Below are 15,982 nucleotides of genomic sequence, written 5' to 3'. Positions count from 1 at the left end.
TCTTAGAAAAGGGAGGATTTTTATGCTCTGCTTTTTCATCATTTCCCTCATTTGCCTCGTTCAAACGATAGCCTGTTTCCCAGAAATGAAGCAAATTCACAGCATTTAACCTTCACACCCTGGGAGTCCTTCCATATAAAATAAAAAGCATCCAGTTTCATTAGGTTTCTGTATTCTGGTGGCATCGATCCCTCAGCTGCTATGAAACAAGTTGTCACTTCTACCAAAAGTCAGGAACCCTCTGAATAAAATAAGGCACCCCCAAGCCTCTGGGGCTCATTCAACATTTAAGTAGTATGGATCCATCCTTCACTGAGAAACTGGAATTTTCCCTGGGAGATTTTTCCCTGGCAGGACTCTGGGATATTTCCCTGGGAGAGAGGGGAAGTCCCAGATCATGGGAGGTTTTGCCTTGATAATATCCAGCCAGAGACAAAATCTGTAACTCCTCTAGATTTTTATTGTTTGGCTCTTGGTTTTCTGTGCCATTTGTCTGGTACAATAACAAAGCCGACTCCCCATTTCCAGGTTTCTCCATGGCTCTCAAAACTCCTTTAGTCAACAGCCAAATCTACCTTGTGTGAGATCTGTGAAAGGCCCTTATAAAAGAAGCACATGCAAATGTTGTTCCCCAATTTCCTGCTTAACGCAGGCAAGGTTCCTCCTTAAGCACCAGCCCTGGCTCTGTGCACCTCAGTGTCTCCCCAGAGCTGCTGCCTCCTGTCTGCTGGGGACACCAGGCACCAGCCACAATGACCATGACACCAGTGCTGGCTTTGCTCATCCTTATGGCAGCTCCACCTGGTAAGTGCCTCCTGTCTTGTAGGACAGGGGGATGCAGCAGCAGGATGAGAGGGAGACTGGTAGAAGGTTGTTCATTTACTAATGATGTATTTTTCTCCATTAGGTATCCTGGCCCAGATCACGCTGAAGGAGTCTGGCCGAGGGGTCATGAAGCCCGGAGAGACCCTCAGCCTGACCTGCACCGTGTCTGGATTCTCTCTCACTAGCTATCATATAAGCTGGGTTCAGCAGGAAGCAGGGAAAGGGCTGGAGTGGGTTGGAATAATCTGGAGTGGTGGAAGTACTGAGTATAACAGCGCTCTCCAAAGCCGCCTCACCATCAGCAGAGACACGTCCAGCAGCCAAGTTTACTTGCGCCTGACCGGGGTGCAACCTGTAGACACGGCCCAGTATTACTGTGTCAGATACACAGTGAATGAAAATGCATGAGAGCCTGCACAAAAACCAGCCCTGCAGGACCTGCCCGCCCATGTGAGCAGGAGAGGCAGCAGCTGCCAGGCCCAGGCTCTGCTGCCTGCTGGGTCAAACACATCAGACCTGTTAGATCACTTGAACCAGCCAGGGATTCAATCCAGGGAAGGCTCAAGAGTGATCAGTGGGTCAAAAATCTCATATTTAGAATGGGCCCCACATACCCTGCCCTTGTCTCCATTGTGCCCCTAGCTTGACCTGTCCTTGAAGAACTACAAGAGAAAGGCTGCCCAAGCTGGCACACAGGATTCAGGCAGTTGCCAGCAGACTGCTGTGCTTTTCTAGGACTAGGGACACAACTCTGGAGTCCTGACACCCCTTGTCTGTGCCAGGACTTACAGACCTCTCTGCACTGGTCAACACAATTGGAGATGGTGGCTGGACAGGGCTTTCCTGAGACATGATCCTGACCAAGACATCCCCTTGCTCCCACACAGACCCATCAGCCATGTCTACACAAGATGATGACTGTGCAGTCATTACTGTACAGTCATTTAGTACTTGTATACAAAAATATTAAATGACTGCACAGCAACTGGAGTTACTGTACAGTAGCATCACCAAATGGCTGTTTTGTGATGCTGGCTCTGCAGTAGCCTGAGACCCCAGCTGCCACAGCAGGATCCTGACCACCCTGTGGATGCTGGATACCAGGTTCCTGCAAGGACGTTCAGAGTGCCCGTGGCTGGATGTCAGGTAGCTCACAGGGGTTCACAGTGGCCATGGCTCCAAACTACCCAGCGAGTTTGGCCTGACACAGCCCTGCCCTGAGTTAGGCTCGTGGCTGGGGATGAATCCTGAAGAACCTTCCCACCTGAAGAGAAGGCAGACATGCTGCAAGGTTGCAGCTAGGCCTGTAAGCAGAGCCAGACAACTATTTATGGTATATTGTTGTTTTTAACGATTTCTATGTGGCCTGGACATCATTGACTACAGACCCTTACGAGATGCACAGGGCTCAGCCAGCTCATGTTGGGCCAAGAATTCTGGCATCCTGACCTAACCCCATGGGAAAGGGATTTCTTGGCTGGGGTTGGCATTGCACAGTCTGTCAAAGAAGTTTCTTTGGTTCAGTCAAGTTTTCATACTTCAAAAGATCCCACATCCACAGGGTGGCACCAAATGTTCACATTAGTAATGATACAGAGATACTACAAGACAGCACTTAGGACAGCACCGGGGGCTCCTCCCATCCTCTGCTCCATGAAGGAGAGATGTTGGAAGGACATGGGGATCTCTGCTGTCAGTGCCTTTTACCATCAAAGGCACTGCAGTGTCCAGCTCTTGAGGGGTGGAGTGGCATGGGGGAGGTGGGGTGGAGGGGGTTGAGACCTCAGTGTCCAGCTCACGAGCAAGGTTTGCCCTCATTCATGGACCAATTCTTTGGTAACAGACAGCTTGACCCCACCATCACCTTGGCTTTCATGGGGTCTTATCAAGCTGCACCAGTGGGGATTCCCACCATTGCCTGGCACATCTGGAACTTGGGTGAGTGCCAAGAGAGAGGGAATACAAGTGCAGGATATGGATAGAGGGACACACAACTGTTATAAGACGCAGAGAAAATGATGCAGCCTCCCGCTCTCCAGATACCCACCATGACCAAGAGAAACCTTCTCCAGTGCCCTCTATGAGTACAACATGATCCCCAGTCATTTCACACTCTCTGGTAGACTAAGAACACCCTCATTTCCCAAGTTATTCACACAATGTAATGCTACAGCAATAGGGGAACACAGGGGTGCAGCACTGTCCAGCACATGCAGGCACCCCGCAACAGAGACACTCAGCAAACCTGCATGGGCAGAGATCAGCATGGAGCGAGCACAGAGGACCAACTGCTCAAGTAAGGAAAGGAAGGATGCCCATCAGTCTCTATGCTATTTATCCCCATTTCCATAATTTTACCAGGTCAAAATAAAATGCTTATCACCATGATACCTGTTTCGTAGACAGTAATCCAATGTGTTCCACTTAAGGGTCACCCCCTGAGATCCTTTTTCCTCACACAAACACCTGTATAGCAAATTTCTGTTCTGGGGGTATCACTCCCCCTGCTCCTATGGAGTAAGTTGAGACTTCTAGCCCAGAAAAGTCACCTTTGGAATAAAACAAGACCCCCTTTTCCCTCCCCTTCCCCCCTCCCCCGCAAGATCCTGGGGCTCAGTCTATTGATTGTAACAAAAAACAGCATGGACACATCCCTCCCTGAGACCATCATAAGACAAAAGCAGGGAAGGGTTTGTTCCCTGGGAGAGAAGGGAAGGTCCCGAGCTTGAAAGGATTCACTTTGACAACTCCTGGCTCATGCACACTTTCCATAATGCCTCTAGGTCTTGATCAGCTTCTCCACGTTCCTAAACCCCTTGGCTTTCAAAACCCCAATAGTAAATAGACAGATTTACATTGTGTTCAGAGAGATCTGCAGCAAGCCCCCTTATAAAACAAGCACATGCAAATTGTGTGACCCAGTTTCCTGCTTGACACCTGGAAGTGTCCTCATTAAGCACCAGCCCTGGCTCTGGGTGCTTCAGTGTCTCCTCAGACCTGCCACCTCCTTTCCCTTGGGGATACCGGGCATTAGTCAGAAGGACCATGACACCAGCACTAGCTTTATTAATCTTGCTAGCAGCCCCCCTGGGTAAGTGTCTACTGGGATGTGGGGCAGGGGGATGAAGATGCAGAGGGAGAGGGTCCATTAGCTAATTCCCTATTTGTTTCTCCACTAGGTGTCCTGTCACAGATCACACTGAAGGAGTCTGGCCCAGGGGTGGTGAAGCCTGGAGAGACCCTCAGCCTGACCTATACCGTGTCTGGATTCTCTTTCACTAGATATGGTGTGGGCTGGGTTCGACAGCCAGCAGAAGAAGGGCTGCAGTGGTTAGGAGTTATCTGGAGTGGTGGAAGCACTAACTATAACAGCGCTTTCCAAAGCCGCCTCACCATCAGCAGAGACACGTCCAGCAGCCAAGTGCACCTGTGCCTGACCGGGGTCCAGCCTGCAGACACAGCCCAGTATTACTGTGCCAAACACACAGTGAATGAAAATGCACGAGAGCCTGCACAAAAACCAGCCCTGCAGGACCGACCTGGCTGTGTGAGCAGCAGAGGCAGCAGCTGCCAGCCCTGTGCTCTCCCTGCTGGGTCGGACACATCAGGCCTGTTAGATCACTTGAACCAGCCAGGGATTAAATCCAGGGATAGCTCAGAAGTGACCACTAGTATGAGAATTGAACCTAGGTGTCCTGCCCTGGTCTCCATCATGCCCCACTTCTCCGTCTGTCCTTCTTGCAGGAATACAAGGGACAGACTCCCCAGCCTGGCAGCCAGGACTCAGGCTGCCACCAGCCTGCTGTGCTATTATAGGACTAGGGACATGACTCAGGCGTACACGTGCCTGGGAGCTCAGCCTCGGCGTAGGAGGCAGAGCACAGCCCTGGCCCTGCACTCCACCTCCCACCACTGGGCTGAGCTCCATGGAGCCGTTCTGGATGCAGGCTTCACCCAGCACCAGTCCGAGGTGGCAGCGGCAGCCTCCTGTAATCTGGCACAGATCCAGGGCCCCACAGCCCTGAGACAGCTCGGAGGCTGTGAGAGACTCCTCCCAGGTGTGCATTCCCCCAAATCTATGCCTGGATGGCAGGAGGCTGCCGCTGCTGCCTGGGGCCAGCGGCACCATCTGTCCTGCCCAGTGCTGGGTGCAGGCTGCGCTCAGTGCCGGTCCTAGGCAGCAGTGGCAGCCTTCTGTCATCCAGTGCAGATCCGGGGCCCGCACCCCTGGGAGGAGTCCGGCGCAGCCCTCCGGGGGTGCAAGCCCCCGAGATCAGCTTGCCAGATGACAGAAGGCTGCTTTCAATACTTTGAGCTGCACTTTCCAAGAAACTTCTGCACCTATGTCCTTTAAAGTTGGCAGGCTTCATGCCCTCAGAAGGGGCTACCACCCCTGCAACTTGCATCTGAATCAGGCAAGATCTGACAATGTTTTAGGCATTTTCATCATTCCCCATTATAGCCTATGGGCAACATGGTAAAACGAGACATTGCTTTGAAATGAAATGAAATGACAAAATGAAACACTGTCCCTTCAAAATGAAACGATGGTGTTTCACACAGCTTTAATGGCCTGCTGTGCTGTGGGAGCTCCAGAGCCACAGGGTGCAGGGCACTGTGCTGGGAGCAGCACACAGACAAGAGCAGAAGAAGACAGACCCTCGGCATTTGAAACACCCTTGGGCTGGTCACAGGTCACAGGGAGATGCATTCACACCTCTTGCAATGCTGAAGGCCTCAACCACAGGCAGGGGAAGACATATTGTCACCCCACTGAAATGTTGAAGAGCAAGGTGGTACCTGGAGAGACCGATGTGAGCTCTTTACACCTCTTTAAATAGAGGCACATTCCTGGGTCCGTATATGTAAAGAACAAAGACGACCCTTTCTAGAAATGCCCACTTGGCTGCACCAAGTGTGTGCACAGGGAAATACCCACACAGGCCCAGTTGGAACAAGCATGGGAATTCCCAATGAAGCAGAGTCCTGTGGACCCTTAATACACAGGCAGACACATAGACAGCAAAGAGCAGGTGTTATTAAAGCCTCTCTGTCCTACTTTGATCCAGTCCCTCCAGCCCTGCCATCACCCTCAGTTCAATTAAAAAAATAAAATAAATCAAGGTTTACACTTCTCTGCCTCGCCCTTGGAAAGAAGAATACAATAAAATACAATAAAAACAAAAAGCAAAAACCCCCAAATCACAGAGAACAACCAAACAAAAAAAATCTGCAACTTTCATGTCTCTTTCTGGGGCTGTGCTTTCTCTGACTGCCAGACAGATGGACAGCAGACACAGCCATCAGACAGTGTTTGTCAGCATGATAGGTACAGGTCTCAGCAAAACTTTGCTCCATCTCACTTGGTACTGCCACACCAGCCAAGCACCTGCCCCTGCACTTTACTCCCAGCCAGGAGCCTCCCCCATCCTGCCTGAGCTGTACCATCCCCCAGTAGCTGGCTCAGATTCCCAGCTTGGCCAGAGCTGGAGGAAGCAAGGAGGTCCACATTAACCTTTCCTTGGGTGCTTCCTTGTGCTGTGGACATCTGTCCTGCCAACTTCAGGCATCAGCCCTATACCTGTGCTGGACACTGCACAGTGACACAGGGCAGAGCAGGGGGCATGGGCAAGCTGCCAGCTCCACAGAGCGCTTCACCCTCACCGTGGAGGACCACAGACATCCCTTCTCAAAACTGCATGCCTGGCTCACCCACGGCCTATCACTGGGGGCTTCCTACCAAGCTCTCCTGTGCTCAGGGGCTGGAAAAGTAGGGCCTTTAGCTCAGGACTTCCTTTTAGAGGCACAAGGGGAGCAGGTTTTGTGCAGCTCTCAGGCTGGTCCCAGCCTCATGCCCTTCACTGGCACCCTGAGCAGCCACAACCAAGAGCGGGAGCTGAGCCCACCCAGGCCTGACTTCTAGCACACTGTTCAGTCCATGCAGGAATCAAGGTCTCCTAGCACTGACCTTGGTGTTCAACATTCACAGAGGTCAAAGCTGGAAAGCAGAGCTGAGGCCACAGACATACAAATATACACACACACACACACACACACAGGCACTTCTACCATTGACAGTTCAGTTAAGGGAGTTTCAGCTTTCCTAGGGCTACTGCAAGCATCTGCTGCACTCCTAGCCAAGAGCAGGGAGGCAGAGGACACAGTTGATGTCGCTGTGAGAGACATGGGGACCAGAACCTGCTGGTGCTCATAGGGATCCCCAGTTGCACCATCAGCCTCATTTCTCTGCTGTGGCAGGCACCGGCTCCACACACCAGCATCACCAACCCCAGCACCAGGAGAGCCCCCTGCATGCACACAGATCTGCAGGGACTTCACCCTGAGCCTGTCCCCCAGCACCAGCCTCTTCTGCTGCACCTGCAGGGCAGAGATTTCTCTGTGCCCACACAGCCCCACACTCATACCCAGGCAGCGATGGAGGAAAAGCCCATGGCCATCACCACATAGAGCAGCAGGAGCAGGAGGCAGGGGGATGTCATGAGGGCCTGGACCCTGCTCTCTGCTCAGCGCCAGCCAAGCCTGGCACCTGAGAGCAGCCCCAGGCCGCCCCTCCCATGGGCAGGGCTCCACTGCAGCAGGAGGCACTCCAGATCTACATAGACAGAAACTTCCCAGGACTCGGCTTTCACAGCAGCCCAGATGCATTAGGTACAGCCAGTACTGCACAGAGCTGAGCTACTCAGGCCTATATCCTGTGGTCAAGCCTCTCCAAGTGGATATAATCTCCCTGTGGGCTTTCAACACTGCCATGGCTGTACCCAGCAAACCCAGGCCTGACTCTGCTCCTCTGCAACCCATAACAAGGACTGGACAGCTTCTCCCTGACCTCAGGCACCTCCATACCAGGCCCCACCATTCTGCCAGGTGTGGGGACAGGTCCCTTCAGCAAGTGGGCAATCAGGACCCCAGGGCCTGGAGTGGGACTTGCACAGAAGTCAGATGGGAGGATCCAGTACCCGCTGTTTATGCCCAGCATAACTACCCCAGAAAAGGCACCTTCTGAATAAAGCAAGCCTCCCCCAACCCCATGCTTCTGGGCATTGGCAACTGGTACCCCCCGCCTGCATCCAGTCAGTGACAGAGGGAGCGGTCTCCCCATGGCCTATCTTGCTGACCATCACTAGTTTGTAGGACAATGAGCATCCTGGGTTGTACTATAAAGACACATCCCATTGTACAGAAGTGGCTTCACTAGGGAGGGTGACTTACTGATCATGACCCCATGGTAGAAGAGGTGGGGGTGGCATGACAAATGCCAGAGGATGGAGGACAGAGGACAAACATGAAGTGCTAGAACAAAGCAAGTCCTTTTAGGAAGGAGAGGCAGCCAATGGTGAATCTCCGTTGCTGCGTGTGAGGCTTGGGCCATGCCAAATGGGGTCTGGCTCCATCAGGATTGTCCCAGGGGAGCTCAGATCTTGTTCACTCCTTGAGAACAGAGGAAGGCGGAAACTTCTGGCGTAAACGGCACTGTGAAAGATAGCACAGCCTTGCTAACACCACAATTAATGACCATTTCCTTCTAATGTTCTGTGCAGCAAGCTACTTGGTCCCAGCAGGGAGTTTCTGGGAACAGTTCCTACATCACAGAAAAACTCCTGAGACCGGCTCCTTCTTACCTTCATGGGGATTCTGACCTTCTTGCTGCCTCAGGTCCTACTGAGGGATTCCCATCATCCTGGATCGAAGAAGCAAAAGCTCCAGCCCTGCATTCAGGAGGGAGGATCCAGCCTGGACTTGCTATGGAGATCAGAGCTGGAAATTTAATGGAGACCTAAAAAGTGACCAAAGATACAACAGAAAGATGGAGAAAGAGGGAAGAGTTCTCTTCCAGGGAGAAAGAAGGAGAGACTCAGATGGAGATACACATGCATGTGGAGTCAGTTGCTTGCTAGAACCACTCCTTGCCCATTTTTCTCTGAGTTAATGCTTCCCTTTGTCCCCCTCCACTGGAAGCACAATTATAACACTTCCTCTACCAAACAATGATTGTTTCTTCTTGTTTCTCCCTCTCTGCAACATACAGAAAAGTATTTCAAAAGTTTCAACAACCTAGAGGAAGGGGAAAATGGGACATTTCCCTTCTCTGTTTCTGACAGTTGTTCAGAGCCACATATTTGCAGTGCAATTCCACAGGAAGAACAGAACGAAGCATCACAGAAATGAGGAGTTTGCACATTCAGGAGTTCACAGCCTCCAGCCACTGAGGGGTGGGACGTACAAAGTGAGAACATAAAACCCGAAATCCTTTCCCATGAGGCGAGCCTCTGTATCCCATCATCTGCTGTGGGTCTAGACATCCAAATTCCCCTATACATTTGCCTGTGAAGAGGGCTCCAGTTCACAAATAGGTATAGTTCATTTTCTCACATCTGCACTTGCATCCCACAGCCTTTCCCTGCCAAAGGATGCGTCAGACACCCAAATGCACATTGGGCCCAATTATCCTTTGAGCTCACACTCTACTCCCACCGGGGTCTGCATATTTTAGGGAAACCAGCTGCACTTTAGTGACCCAGTGTCCCTCTGGCCTCAGTTCTGGGTGTATGCTGGTGGGGCTGGGATTTATACATGTAACAGACTGCCCATGTGGGCTCACCAGATTGGCCTGAAACTGAAAGCAGCAACCAACCTTGCAGTGGATGAAACCCTAACCTTGACCGCTACATTGACTGCTTCAGGGAAAGAATGAACAATGAAATAATCAGCAACACATGCCACCACAACAACCTCTCTCTACCAGAGAAAAAGGCCATAGACTCTCTAAGATCTAACCACCAAATAGTAATAAAACCAGCAGATAAAGGAGGAGCCATAGCCATCCTAAACCGTGAGGATTACATAAAGGAAGCCAAGAGACAGCTCTCTGACACCACCTACTACAAAGAACTACAAGAAGATCCTACTCCCCTTTTCACCAAAAAACTCAACAATACCATCAAATCATTTCCATCAAGACTACAAGAAAAACTACAGACCTTGATCCCCCTGCTACCTAACCCGGAGACTTTTTACATGCTCCCTAAAATCCACAAACAAGGGAACCCTGGCAGACCTATCATATCCAACCATGGGACCCTAACTGAGGAAATATCAGGTTTCGTTGAATCAATCCTAAAACCGCTTGTCACCCACCTTGCCAACCTCATCACCAGAAGCAAACTTCCTCAGGCCCAGAACACACCAAAAGGATCCAGACCATGCCAGGACAAGAAATGCAAAACCTGCCCCCACATCTCCACTACCTCCACTATTACTACACCCCACAACAGAGCCATCAGCATCCCAGGATCTTACAGCTGCACCTCCAGGAATGTAATATACCTCATCCAATGGACCAAATGCCCTGATGGAAGATATGTAGGAGAGACCAAACAACAACTGTGCACCAGAATGAACGCACACCGGAAATCTATCGAAGACAGAAACACCCAATTACCGGTGGGGGCACATTTCTCACAGGAGGGCCACTCTCTCTCCAATCTCTCAGTCCTGATCCTCAAGGGAAACTTGCACAACACTTCCCAGAGACGAGCCTATGAGCTCCATTTCATCAACCTGCTGGATACTAGAGATCATGGGCTAAACATAGACATTGGATTTTTGATACATAATCTGCCTCACATCTGACTCCCCCGCCCAGCCCAGCCACTGGCTTCTTCACTTTTCATCCCATCCAGGAAGAGCACACACCGACTGCTGACACTTCCTCAGCCTGACGAAGGGTTTTTGAACCTGAAAGCTTGCTTAATAACTATTCTCCAACTATTTGGGTTGGTCTAATAAAAGATATCAAATTCACCCAAGGAACCTTGTCTGCCAGATTGGCCTGAGATACTTACCTTGGGCTAGAAACAGTGCCAGTGAACTCTGAGCAACCGCAAGGGTGGAGCAGGGGACCCCTGCCCCCTGGAAAAGGGGAAGCCAATTGAAAGAAGGGGTTTTCAATCCCCTCATTCGCATGGAAGTGAGATGGTTGGGGTTGGGGGTCCACCACCCTGAGCCCTGGTTTGGCAGTTTGCAAGCCAGGGAGGGACTGCCGGAGGGAATAAAAGCAGCAGCCGAACTGGCATTGTGGCAGTCGGCCTCCCACTGCACTGCAAAGAAGAAGCAGTGGCCAGGAGCGCAGACGGCATCCTTATCCAGAGCAGGGAGCTGGGCCAGTGAGTTGAGGAAACCCCTCACCTTCCCTGGGAAAGCGGGACAGCAGCAGGCAAGGCACTGAGATCCTGAGGGAGCACCAAAGCGCCAGGACGAGGGTCCCCGGGAGCTCGGGGTGCAGGCCAGCACTCGGAGCAGGATTGGTGAGCCATGAGGCATGTGGGGTGCCCGGCCAGTCATCTGGAGAAGGGTTAGGAGCAACAACCCCTGGGAGCTGTCTGTGCTGCTGACCCGCTGCCACTGACTGCCTCAGGGGGCTCAGTCCTGTCCTTTATTCTGCAGCTGATGGTCATTGGATGGAGTCCCTGAGCTTTGTGCTTGGGTCATGCTGATTGCTGCAGGAGCCTACTCTGTTGCTTGTTGCTTGCCTTTTTGGTTGCCACAGAGGGTCACCCTTCAGCCTCTTTGTGGGGTTGGGGTTTGATACAATTTGATTGCTGCAGACCAGAAGAGCTTAACCTTCTCTTGTAGTCTGTCACTTTTTGAGAAGCCTGTGGGAGCTGCTGGGAGTGAGCACCTTGCTTCCTTGTGGTAGCATCTCAGCGGTGGCTGAAAGCTGCCAGTTAGCTTACCTGTGGTTCTTGAGCCAAGGGTTGACTAATGCATTCGGGTTTGTTCTGTGATTCTGGTTACACCATTTAAGTTCACTCGTAAGTCACCTTTCCTATTATTCTTGTTTTGTAAATAAAGTGTAAATCATTAAATCAGTTAAGTGTTAAACCTTGGGACCATGGGCTGCTCTGTGGGGAGCAGGGGCCGGCTGGAAGGTAAATTGGTACTGGCCAGAAGCCCTGCCGCACTCTCACCACACCACACACCATCCCTGATATTGGGCAGGGGTGGCAACTATTGGGCTGCCACCCCGGTTATATAAAGAACTGAGCAGTGACCACATGCAAATGAGGCAGGGAGCTTGCTAAGAACAAGTAGCCAATTCCTACTGAAAACCAGCCACTGGCAGAAAAAGCTCTCAGCATCTGTACAGCTCTCACAGGCATTGAGGGAACCTGACATGGCAGGTCTCGGTGTGCTTCTCTTCCTGGCAGCTTGCTCAGGTGAGTGCAGGAGATGCACAGACACCCAGTGAGAATAGGGCCTCTGGGAAGAAGAGAACCTGGGCTCAGGCTGGGATACAGAAATTTTGGGATATAATTACCATACAAGGGTCTCCAGGGTTTCACTGTCGTCAGTGTTATTGAGAATCCACTGTTCAATTCCAATAGGAAACACGGGAATCTCAGACTCTGTGCCCTCTGGTTTGCCTGGAGGAGAATAAAGCAAAACAGTCTCTTGCCACTTACAGGGTGTCTGTGGATAAAAGAGTTAATAAATAAAACTTGAGATACTTTCAGGCAGGAACAAAAGGATGGACATGGACACAACTAGGAGAAGGATTGTAAAAAAGCAGACATTAATGGGATATAATTCCCTATATTGTTCTTTCTCTGAAGGAGCCAGGTCCCAGACCCAACTGACTCAGTCTGGAACAGAAGTCAAAAAGCCTGAGGAGTCGGTGAACCTGACGTGTAAAACCTCTGGTTATTCATTCACCACTTATAATGTGGATTGGGTACGTCAGGTCCCTTTGAGTACATAGGAGGGATCAATACCAATAATGGTGGTACTAGCTATGCTGAAGCTTTTGAAGGGCGATTCACCATCACCAGGGACACCTCCATCAGCACGGTCTATCTGCAGCTGAACAGCCTGAAGACAGATGACACAGCCATGTATTACTGTGCCAGGACCACAGTGAGACAAAATGCAGCTAGAGAATATCAAAAACTTCAGTGAAATCCTGTGGGCCTCCTGGTGACACTGAGGCCCTTAGTCACCCCAGTGAGCACTCACCCAGTGGAGGCAACTTTGGGTCCTTTCCTCCTAAGGTGTCAGGTGATTCACGAACCCCAATTTCAGTGTGATCCAAGGGGATTTTTGGCTCCTGCGTAGCCAGGTCTCTCCTCCATCCCAGAGCTCTGTTCCCATGGCTCGAGGAGCTTCAGTGGAAGAGGCAGATGGGCCAAAGCCTTTGAGAAGGTGGATTGTCCAGAAAGGAGAGGGTGGACCCCTGGGGTCCCTCACAGGACTGGAGGTAGGATAAAGGACAGCTGGCTCTCCTAGAAGGACCCTGGCTGAGGTGAGCAACTGCTATTAGAGGTTTGCAGGTAAGGGAGCACCATGTGCTATGCTAGGAAGGGACACATGGCTGCAGGAAAGCAGAAGCACTAGGCAGCGGTGCAAGAGTGATCTTGAGCCTGTGGTGCACAGATGTGAGGTGGCATGAGCGGTGCCAGGAGGGATGGGAAAACTGCAGCACTAGGGCACAGGGCCTGTGGGAAGGAAGGGGGGAGGTGGTGGAGAACCTCAGTGCTGGGTGTGGGGCTCGGGTCTCAGCGGCTAGGGCTCGGCCCTGTCATGAGGGTCTGGATTCTCCCAGGGAGCTCAGATGTTGTTCACTCCTTGAGAACAGAGGATGCTGGAAACAACTGGAGTAAAAGGAACAGAGAGGAAAAGGGGACCCTTACTGCTCACAACCATCTTTTTAGAGTTGTTCTTGGACAACTATGCTGTGTCCTGAGTCTCTGCTAATGCTGTGGGAGGGCAAGTCACATTATCTCACCAGAGAGTGTCTCAAACAATTCCTAATTATCTGAGGAATTCCAGAGACGGTCTCCCCATGATCTGCAAAGTAAATTGCCAGCTTCCCAGCTGTTCTCCTAAGGGACACCCATCCTCTGTGTACCAATAAGAACCACTTCTACTCAAGCACTGAGGAAGGATCTGGCTTTGGTTTGCTAAGAGAATATTCGAAAGCTCGTGGTGCATGGGCCAAGTCCCAGAGGACTGGAAAAGGGCCAACGTGGTCCCCATTTTCAAAAAGGGGAGGAAGGAGGACCCGGGCAACTATAGGTCAGTCAGTCTCACCTCCATCTTTGGCAAAGTCTTTGAAAAAATTATCAAGGCTCACATTTGTGAGAGCCCAGCAGGACAAATTATGCTGAGGGGAAACCAGCATGGGTTTGTGGCGGGCAGATCGTGCCTGACCAATCTAGTCTCTTTTTATGACCAGGTTACAAAACGCCTGGACACAGGAGGAGGGGTGGATGTTGTATACTTAGACTTCAGGAAGGCCTTCGATACGGTATCCCACCCCATACTGGTGAACAAGTTAAGAGGCTGTGACTTGGATGACTACACAGTCCGGTGATTCATAGATTCATAGATGTTAGGGTCAGAAGGGACCTCAATAGATCATCGAGTCTGACCCCCTGCATAAGCAGGAAAGAGTGCTGGGTCTAGATGACCCCAGCTAGATACTCATCTAACCTCTGCTTGAAGACCCCCAGGGTAGGGGAGAGCACCACCTCCCTTGGGAGCCCATTCCAGACCTTGGCCACTCAAACTGTGAAGAAGTTCTTCCTAATGTCCAATCTAAATCTGCTTTCTGCTAGCTTGTGGTCATTATTTCTTGTAACCCCCGGGGGCGCCTTGGTGAAAAAATACTCACCAATTCCCTTCTGTGCCCCCATGATGAACTTATAGGCAGCCACAAGGTCGCCTCTCAACCTTCTCTTGCGGAGGCTGAAAAGGTCCAGTTTCTCTAGTCTCTCCTCGTAGGGCTTGGTCTGCAGGCCCTTGACCATATGAATTGCCCTTCTCTGGACCCTCTCCAGGTTATCCGCATCCTTCTTGAAGTGTGGCGCCCAGAGTTGCACGCAGTGCTCCAACTGCGGTCTGACCAGCCCCTGATAGAGGGGAAGTATCACCTCCTTGGACCTATTTGTCATGCATCTGCTGATGCACGATAAAGTGCCATTGGCTTTTCTGATGGCTTCGTCACACTGCTGACTCATGTTCATCTTGGAGTCCACTAGGACTCCAAGATCCCTTTCCACCTCTGTGCCACCCAGCAGGTCATTCCCTAGGTTGTAGGTGTGCTGGACATTTTTCCTCCCTAGGTGCAGCACTTCGCATTTCTCCTTGTTGAACTGCATTCTGTTGTTTTCTGCCCACTTGTCCAACCTGTCCAAGTCTGCCTGCAGCTGTTCCCTGCCCTCCGGCGTGTCCACTTCTCCCCATAGCTTTGTGTCATCTGCAAACTTGGACAGAGTACATTTGACTCCCTCGTCCAAGTCACTGATGAAGACATTAAAGAGTACAGGTCCAAGGACCGAGCCCTGCGGAACCCCACTGCCCACACCCTTCCTGGTCGAGACCGACCCATCCATCACGACACTTTGGGTGCGACCCTCTAGCCAATTTGCCACCCACCGGACTGTGTAGTCATCCACATCACAGCTTCTTAGCTTGTTCAGCAGTATGGGGTGGGATACCGTATCAAAGGCCTTCCTGAAGTCTAAGTATACGACATCCACCCCTCCTCCTGTGTCCAGGTGTTTCGTAACCTGGTCATAGAAAGAGACTAGATTGGTCAGGCACGATCTGCCCGCCACAAACCCATGCTGGTTTCCCCTCAGCATAATTTGCCCTGCCGGGCTCTCACAAATGTGAGCCTTGATAATTTTTTCAAAGAATTTACCAAGGATGGAGGTGAGACTGACCGGCCTATAGTTGCCCGGGTCCTCCTTCCTCCCCTTTTTGAAAATGGGGACCACGTTAGCCCTTTTCCAGTGCTCCAGGACTTGGACCGTGTGCCACGAGCGTTCGAATATTCCCGGCAGTGGCTCTGCAATGATGTCGGCCAGTGCCTTCAACACCCTCGGATGGAGCCCATCCGGGCCTGCCGATTTAAAGGCATCCAGTTCATCCAAATGACTCTGCACCACCTCAGGATTTATGTATGGAAGTCTGGCGCCTTGCTGCTGCCTCTCTACATCCCCAGTGAGAGACTTGTCGTGCCCCTCACTTAGGAACACTGAGGCAAAGAACTCATTGAGGAGTTCAGCCTTGTGGGTGGCAAATTGGATGGAGGGTCGCACCCAGAGAGTCATGGTAGATGGGTCGGTTTCGACCT

At 51.4% G+C, this 15,982-nt stretch overlaps 1 gene segment (V, D, J or C); it reads left to right on the top strand.

Annotated features, from left to right (window-relative positions):
• Nucleotides 1-758: 758 nt before the first annotated feature.
• LOC132244877 (Ig heavy chain V region PJ14-like) lies at nucleotides 759-1,233 on the top strand. The segment is given in 2 exon segments: nucleotides 759-804; nucleotides 908-1,233. Coding segments are annotated over 2 exon segments (372 nt in total).
• The last annotated feature ends 14,749 nt before the right edge of the window (nucleotides 1,234-15,982 follow it).

The sequence above is a fragment of the Alligator mississippiensis genome, chromosome 14 (assembly GCF_030867095.1).
Source record: "Alligator mississippiensis isolate rAllMis1 chromosome 14, rAllMis1, whole genome shotgun sequence".
In the NCBI taxonomy this organism is placed as follows: domain Eukaryota; kingdom Metazoa; phylum Chordata; order Crocodylia; family Alligatoridae; genus Alligator; species Alligator mississippiensis.
This window is presented reverse-complemented; position numbering and strand designations above follow the sequence as displayed.